This window comes from Saccostrea echinata, unplaced genomic scaffold (genome assembly GCF_033153115.1).
Source record: "Saccostrea echinata isolate AGI-Se365-2 ecotype Australia unplaced genomic scaffold, CSIRO_AGI_Sech_v1 ptg000033l, whole genome shotgun sequence".
Taxonomy (NCBI): Eukaryota; Metazoa; Mollusca; class Bivalvia; order Ostreida; family Ostreidae; genus Saccostrea; species Saccostrea echinata.
Window position 1 is genome coordinate 3,026,780 of NW_026889782.1, and position 9,318 is coordinate 3,036,097.

Genomic DNA, 9,318 nt, shown 5'->3' on the forward strand with positions numbered 1-9,318 from the left:
CTTTGGAGAGCACGTGACAAGTCCTTTTATGCACATGTAACACTTCCTATTTCTTAATATTTTTTTTTCAACAATCCTGTTTTCATATGCACGTGCAATCATCTCAAGACTTTTTACTGTATAATGAAAATAATTTATGAATTAATTCAGTACCGTTCGCCTTAATTAATTTTGTGTTTAATATTAAGCACACTATATTCTAAAGAAGTATTTTTATTTAAATGCTTTTCCTTTTCAAATGTTATAAACGTAATACATGTAAGTCATATTTTTAGAGGTTAACATTATACATGTCAGGCCCGTAGGAAGCAATTTCACTTTGAGGGGGCACAACCATACATTTTCAGTTGAGGGGGCACTATCAACTACCAAAATTCCTTGACAAGCAAAAAAAAAAAAAAAAAAAAAAAAAATAGGGCATCAGACGTTATTATTGAGGGTGCACAAGCACATAGCAGCTATGTTTTCTATAGTATTCTATATATCGGCAAAATTAATCCCCCCCCCCCCGGTTCTTACCGCCATGCATGTAGATTTCTCGGCAGATGCTCTATATATAGGTAGTTGCTCTATATATATAGGGCCAGGGTGAGTTTTAATTATAATAAATTAAATAAAAACAACTTTAAATTCATTTCTTAAATTTTTTTTAGTATAACACTATTACATGGAGTATAAAAATAATGCATAAAGTAAAATAAAACGATATTTGATAAATAATACGACGGTCGTCTAGATTTTATCGATAGGTGTTAACTAACAAATATCAATTTTTTTTTTTTATTTTTTATTTTTTTTTTTGTTAAACACGAAATATAGTTTTTTTTCTTGGTTTTTTTTTTTAATTTTTGTGTTTTAGTTTAACACTACATGGTGTATAAAAATTATACATGACGTCAAATAAAAAGAAATTGGATAAATAGCACTACGGGCGTATATATCCATAGGCGAACTAATAAATACAATCAAACAGATAAAATAAAATATATATATATTAAAACATGTAAATTTTCTCAGCGGGTTTATTTGCTACTGACAACCTTTAGCAATCGTATTTCAGCTTTTTCGCCTTTGTACAACAAAGACAACACAGTGTCTGCAACCCCTTTATTCATATGGCATAGTGTCACTCTTGTCATAATGTCAGCACCGTAATGGCGGCCGACGACAACGCCGCCGTGTGGCAAAGAGCGATAACTCTGTAAAATTTGGGAAAGGAATCGTGTATAGGAACTAGCTCCCAGTGTGTTAAAAATAAACAAAACTTTTTTTTCTAATTAAATTTTCTAATTAATATTCCCTCCCCCATTATTTCACAGGTACTTGGGTCTTGGTTTATAAATATGTATGTACCTTATTGGTATGTAAAAAAAGTAAAGGTATGCAGGCTCCGTAATGGCGTCTGCTCAACTCGGTTGTTTACATGGCTTGTTCTTTGAAAATAACGCTGCACCTACCGATCTGTATGCACCGGACGTCTCGGAACACTGATTACTTATTGTAAAAACCCTCATATTTTGCAAATAATTCCTATAACATGAGTTTTAAACACATTTTCAAACTTTTCGTTAACGTGCCTGGAACTAAGTGCAAATACTAAAAACTGAATCAAAACGAGTTTCAGACAAGATACATTGTTACCTAACTCATACATCTGTGCTTATTTTACATTAAATGTATATAGACAAATTTCTTTCTTATTTTATACCGGACCGTATTCACGACGTCAAGCGTGACGTCGCGATAGTTTATAGCGTCATTCTTAAAAATGTGCAAAGTAAAAGCAATAATTCGCATTTAAATTCCGAGAAAACTAATTCGAAGACTTTTTTTTTTTACATAGATTTATCGGAAATCATCTCTATATGAAATGACCAAAAGGGGAACAATTTCATCCTCACCGTTTAAAAATTACTGAGATTTTTTAAGGACGAAATCTTGCCTAAAATCGAGTAAAAAATAACGTTTCCCTATAGTATTCAATAGAATAGCGTCGAAAATGTTACGACAACGATGGCATGTTTGGGATTTAATAACGCAAACTGGATGCAGACGAATTTTATAAAATTTTCAGAGAATGCACAACAAAACGTGGAGATTCAAATAACAAATTTTCATAATATGTTTTCAAGCAATTTTTAAAGGTCACCAACCCCGCGACCTACGTTAAAAGGTAACTAGGGTAAATTAAACTTGTAAATATTATTTTTAATATTTTATGATCTAAATAAATAGTTCATGTTTATTGATATAATATTTGTGTCTTTTCTTACGTTTTTGAAATTTAAATAACAAATTCAGCAAACGCAACACCAAAGTCGATAAAAATAGGTTGCAACTGTTCCTTCGCCAAGCGCTCGGCACATTGGAATGTTGCGTATTTGATGAGAGCTTAAAAACCGAGGACCTATGTCACGGTAGGCGTTGGCACGATCAGTAACCCTCACTGCTCAATGGCCCTAAGTACCAAGTAAAGATCTAATATGGTGACGTCTTTCTATGAGTGAAAAATTCTCGAACGGGAAGCAAAACGACACACAATCAATCAATCAATGGACCTGTAAAACTTTCATTCCTATACTTTGCAGACCCCTGGAAACATACTTTTAATTGGAGTTTTACTGTTTCTGTTCGGCACTTAGGGCCATTGAGCAGTTAGGGATCTTTTTCAAGCCAGCACCTACTGCGACATGAAACCTCGGTGTATGCGGTCTCATCTGAGGGACCAGTCTCTAAGTCTCGCAGTGGATCAACGCCTCACACCGCGACTCTGGAGCAAACGCTCTTACCACTGCATGAAAAGTAAATCATGTTCAGGTCAAGTGTAAATTAATCTCAAACTTTTCTTCTTTAAGACCGCAACTACTTAGAAGTTGAACGATGTTTTATAATTTTAAATATATATAAATAGGAATATAAAATCTGGAAGCAGTTGTTTTCCTTCAGAATATAAATGATTTTCGTATATATCGACCATCACCTCTATTGGTAGGCGTATGCAGAAATACGTAGCACTGGGCTTTTGCCTAGTGCTTGGCACTTTGAGGCTTAGTTGGTTTTTCGGACGAGATCTGAAGAATCCAGGCCCCGGTATGCGTTGACACTATAAAAAAGCCCCATTGCATGGTGGTCCAGAGAGGCGAGTTAAAGTCAAAATTTAGACCATTAATGTTCACTTGGTGATGTCACATATTAGAAAGATACTGTAACATAAAACAATGAATCATTTATGTAGGTTCCTTCCCAATTGTTCGATTCATTTTATTTTAGTTCCAAGTGTTTACACTACTAGATTTGCTGGATTTTTCCTCTACATTTCGAACACGACCTCAAAACTCGACGGTCATCTTTGTTTCCATGAGATACAGACTGTGAGTGGTACACCTGTAGAGGACCAGAGGATAAACTGTTCTCTTTATGGACGATATGTGATATATTACAATGAACGGAGATCGGGTGTGACGTATCCTAGTTACTACTCTGCGTATGCTTTCAATGAGCTGTGTGAATTGGAAGTTTACGGTAAGCTCAAAGATATAACTGCATACCATTTCTTTCGATTCAATAAACATTGTATAGCGTTTCCTCTCTACTATATACTACTTATGTATGTTGATGGCGGAACAGAGAAAATACTATGATAGAATTTATCCGCGATTTATCAGTGCGTGCTATATACAATGTACTATATAAATGTACAAATACAATAATGACGGAGCTGACAGAAACACGTCTGTACCCTGCAGCAGATAACAGAAAAAGAGAGCGAGGATAGGTACATGTACACGTCACGGCAGGTGCGTGTCGTGTACCACGTGGTCGGAGGTAGCAGGGCAATCTGTACCCAGCACCTCCTAGACCACTACATTCCTCCCCATTTTGAAAAAGGGCGTCTCAGCCCGTTACAATGGGACAAAATACAATGTACATAAAATAAAACAATTAAATCCTAGCAGGGTCTTACACATTAATAACAATTACATATTAATGTCCATTATAAAATTATAAAATAAAAATTAACAGTTTATAATATCACAGTTCACAGGATACATCACGTCAGTCTGGTCCTGGGCATCCCTCTTCCGAGTCCGCTCGGGTCTACCACTGGGTCCATCGTTGTCTCCCTCATCAGGTGGTCCTCCGGTGCATCTTCGGTCGGCACTTCCGGATCCGGACATCCGAGCCCAGGACAGACATGATATCTATCGTGATATAACGTCCGCGACGGAGCGAACGACCTATCCAGGAACTGGCTCCAATACATCGTCCCTGGAACATAGGGGGTAAATAAATCATAAGATCAGGGCAATATCCCAGTATAATTAAAAAGATCTGCTTCCCTAGCAGTAAGAACAAACATATATACAATCACGCCAGCACATGCTTCCGCACCCTTGCGGAATCCTAACCTATCGATTGCTAACATTGACGGGACTGCATTCGGGGCAAGCATATTGAGGTACTGATTTAGCATAATCCTCACCTATACCCACACACCTGGGAAGAAACCAGTCCCGGCAACTGTCGCACTGAACCATCAAACCTTTAGGGTTGGATTGTAAGCATAAACAATACTGTCTGGTCTTAGCCCCCTTAGTGACTCTAGGTCGTTTGGGTTTATCTGGTTGTTCTGACCTTTCCCTTACCCGTTTCCGGGTACCCAGATATGGACCTTCTGTTTCCACTGGCTGTGGATCTACTCTTGTTTTTTCCTGACTCCCGGGTCCCCAGGACTTACCCCTGAACCTAGGGCCCCCAGCGGCTGAGCTACATCACTCATGGGAGAACTAACTCGGTCTCGGACTGCGGATTTTCCAGACAACCTACTTTTATATGATACTAGCCATTTCGGGAGTTGTCTCGACTCGCACATTTTTAACTTGTCATGGTGCATGACCTTGACTTCCCTCCGAGACTTGACAACAAATACGGTGTCAGATTTGGCTTCAGTAATGATACCTGGACCTTTCAACATAGGTTCGACTTTCTTTCCCGCATTGCGGCGCCACTACACCAAATCTCCGACCTTGAACTTGTGGGTACGGATCTCAATGTCGTGCGACCTTTTCATTGCCTTTTGCGCGACCTTCAGTTTCTTGCGGGCAATGTCATGCGCGCTCTGCACGTTCTGTTCTAGATCACGTACATACCTGTCAACCTCACCCTCCTCCCCATTTTGAAAAGACTCCGAAGGGGGTGGAAAAAACATCAAGGTTGCTGGTATGTTAACTTCTCTACACAGCATTAGACGATTTGGAGTATATCCGGTGTGGCGATTTACCGCCGACCGCAATGCCCCAGCCAGTGGACCCAAAAACCTATCGCATGTCTTGGGCTGACCATCAATGTAGCAGCGGACCGCATCCATTAAGGTGCGGTTGTACCATTCTACTTGGCCATTCCCGGAAGGTCTGTATGGCGTGGTCCGGGCCTTATGAATACCCAACATTGTACAGATTTTACAGAAAAGCTCACTTTCAAAATTACGGCCCTGATCTGTAAAAATTTCATAGGGATAGCCAAATCGCGAAAAGAAATCATTGATGGCTGACCTGGCCGTGACCTCCGCTGTTTGAGACGGGAGCGGAATGCACTCAACCCACTTGGTAAAGTTATCTTCCATCATGAGTATATATTCATTTCCGATATCTGTTCGGGGTAGCGGCCCAAGGAAGTCTATAAGTGCACTCTCTCTATCGGACTTCCGGCCTGGTAGCTTTTCATTTCCGATTTATTCGACAAAGAACCCCTCTTATTCCGGGCACAAATGTCTCATGTCCTGACATATAACTTAATATCCTTGACCATCCGCCACCAATAGAACTGTTGTTTAAGTCTCTCTTTAGTTCTTTGTATACCCTGGTGACCGGACGACGGAATGTCATGACATAAGTGCTTGACCTCGGACCTAAGACTTCGGAACTAACAATCCACGAGGCATATCCGAGTCTTCCGGTTCTCGCCAAATAACACCCGTCTCGTCCAGTGTAAAACAGTCTCTCTCCAGAAGAAAACATTTCTCTTCCAGACTACAAATAATCATGTCACTTTAGGTAGGTAAACTTGCAGACCCTAAGTGCTGTCTCAGGTAAACTATGGCCTGATCTGATTTCTGTTTATGAGCCATATCTGCGGGACTGTAAGATGATAGGGAAATTCCCGCAGTGTCACCCTGTTATACTTGACAATCTTGAGGCTTTCAATCTCGGGACTTAAACTCGACACCCCATTGACAGCGATTTCAAAACTCGGAAGTTCAGGGGCACCTGCTGCCAATGGAACATCTTCCTAAGTACTTGTCACAATAGCCTGACGGAGAGTAGGATCTAACATCTTATAATTACCCCCCTCAGTGGACTGAGTCTCCACTGTCAAAGGCGTTCGACTCTGATTTTAGTAAAGTAACTCTGGCATGTGTCTGGTATGTCTCTGGACAGCGCATCGGTATGATTCTTGCCTGGGCGATGGACTATTCCGCATATTGTACTGGCTCAGCTCTTCTAACCAGCGAGCAATCTGATTCTGTGGATGCTTAAAGTTCATCAGCCAGACCAGGCTATGGTGGTCTGTCCGGACTGTGAACTCTCTGCCCAGCATGTAATGGCGGAATTGTCTAGTGAACTTAATTACCGCCAATAACTCCTTTCTAGTAGTGCAATACCAGCGCTGCTCAGATGACAGCACTGCGCTGCCATACCCAAAGGTTCTCTCTCTTCCATTCTTGACCTGGCTAAGTTCCCCGCCTACGGCATGATCCGAGGCGTCAGTATCCAGAATGAAGTGACCTGTACTATTCGGAATAGCAAGTACTGGGGGGTTGGTCATTAATTGGACGAGTTCCCCGAAGGCACTTTGTTGTTCAGCCCCCCATCGGAAACCACTCTTTCCGGTAACGGCGTACAGCGGAGCCGCAATTCTCGAGAAATGGGGAATGAAACTACGGTGATAGTTGGCGAAATCTAAGAAACGCTCAACGCCCTTCACGTCGCAAGGAACAGGCCAGTCACGTACTGTCTCAATGTACTGATCCCCCATCTCGACTCCGTGCTCGCTCACGGTTCTACCAAGGAACTCAACTTTAGTTTTATATAACTCGCACTTCCGAGGCTTAAACTTAAGACCATATGCTCGGAATCGCTCAAACACTGGTCTCGGGTTATCAAGGTAAGCGTGTGCTGAAGCCCCCAATACTAATACATCGTCGAGAAAAGCTAATGCAATTTTCCAGTGAAGTCTGTGCAATACCAGATTGATGGCCCTAGCGAAGGTCGCGGGGGCATTGCAGAGACCGAACCCCATTCTTGTGAATTCAAATAGTCCGTATTTGGTAATAAAGGCTGTCTTTTTCCGGTCTTCCGGAGCTATTTTAATTTGCCAATAGGCTGCATTGGCATCCGGTTTAGAAAAACAGCGGTTTCCCGCTTGCGTGTCCATGCACTCTTCGATGAGCGGTAGGGGGTACGTGTCCTTGACTGTTACCTTATTCAGGGCTCTGTAGTCCACGCACCAGCGGACACTACCATCCTTCTTCCTTACTAGGACCGGGGCAGACACCCAGTCTGAAGAAGATGGCTGGATAACTCCGGCCTCTAACATTTTGTCTAGATGACCCTCTTCCTCCCCCTGGAACACAGCAGGAGTGCGGCCCATCCGCTGTTTAACGGGAAGTGCATCGCCGGTATCTATACGATGCTCCATCTCGGAAAAGCTTCCGAGGTCAAGGTCATCTACAGCAAAGACATCAGCAAAATTTTCAACTAGCTCTACAGCTTGAGATTTCACCTCCACAGGCACACTCTTCCCTAACTGATCTAGGAGTGGGGCTGTGTGTTTATAACTAGTCTCCCCCTCCGCTGACATGCGGCGCACTGTGGGATCGGTACCCTTAACAGACATAGCAGGAGCAGCTTCCCTTACTGTAGTACCAGTCTTGATTATATGACTTCTGTCGGTCAGGTTTAGGATACATAGCTTGGCCTTATTTCCTGCGGCATTGTATGTCCGCGAAGCTACTATACCAGGCGGAAATATACTGACTGGTTCCAGTATAAATTCTGGCATATCGGAACTAAGGGTGCACTCGGTAACTGAGTGCGGAGGGACCCGCACTCTGCGGACTGACACCGCATCGAGTACTGGCACTGTCTCATCAGCACTCAGGGCGAAAATCGTATCAATGCCCTTGACCCTTAATGTACCGGCTTCACAGGAAACTTCTGCGCCGTGTGCACACAGGAAGTCAATTCCCAAAAGCAATTCGTCTTGTAAGGGGCCAACATAAATCGGGTGAGCAAAATCATAATCCCCGATGCGAAGATTTAAACGTCCGAGGTACTGGGCGGTCATACCAGCCCCCTCGCCTGCGAGCCTGACATTAGGGTCCCTAACAATATCGGGCTGCGGCCTCAATGACTTGTACACCTCCCCCGAGATTATCGTGATGTCAGCTGCAGTTTCAATAGTCGCCTTAATTTGCTGGCCACCTATCTGTATAGGATTCGCCACGCACCTGAGCCTATACTTTGACTACCTGACCTTATAGAGGGAATCACATAAGTGGCCTTGACATTTGGAGTATCAGAAAAGGTCACCCTATTAGCACTAGACGAATGCTCCCTAGACCTAGTCTCGGCAGATTTTTTCAGACACGAGCACAGGGACTCTGGGTTACTCCTACGCGAACAATTCCGCCGTATGTGTTCCGGTTTTTTGCATTCATTAAAAACTACTGTCCCTGAACTCTTTGAGCGGCCTTGACTCGCTGATTTCCCCCTCATAGGTCTACGAGTTGGGCTACGGTCCCTACTTCTCTCCCTAGAGTCGTGAGTGGAACCAGTTTTCCGAACCTCCGACTTATCTCGGCACTCGGAATCAGAGTGCTTACGTCGGTGAGCGGCGGGCGAGCGAGAATCTCTCCGCCCTTCATGATCCCGCTCTGAGGAAACAGACCTCACTGCACGTGGACGACGAACCACTGCACGGCGGCTTTACTTGTAAGTTTTTACTCTTTTTATTGCCTCCACTAGAATACATTGGGGATTGTTGATCAACTGTTGACCAGCCTCACCATCACTGCAGCCAAGAGCAAATCTAACAATGAGCTGCTTTTGAAATATTTCTGGCCAGGTTCCGCCACCAAAGGCCTTCTAGGCAGTGTCCATCACTGCAGCCAAGAGCAAATCTAACAATGAGCTGCTTCTGAAATATTTCTGGCCAGGTTCCGCCACCAAAGGCCTTCTGGGCAGTGTCCATGACTCTATCTGCCCACTGTTCCATGGTTTCTTCTGGCTTTTGGCCTATCGAACTGAATTCCAGCTG

The 9,318-nt window shown here is 42.9% G+C and overlaps 1 protein-coding gene across 1 annotated transcript; it reads right to left on the reverse strand.

Moving 5' to 3' along the window:
- Positions 1–5,008: 5,008 nt before the first annotated feature.
- Positions 5,009–5,623, reverse strand: LOC133199278 (uncharacterized protein K02A2.6-like). The gene has a single exon (XM_061335110.1). The coding sequence runs from the start codon at positions 5,621–5,623 to the stop codon at positions 5,009–5,011; it is 615 nt and encodes a 204-aa protein (XP_061191094.1).
- Positions 5,624–9,318: the final 3,695 nt, after the last annotated feature.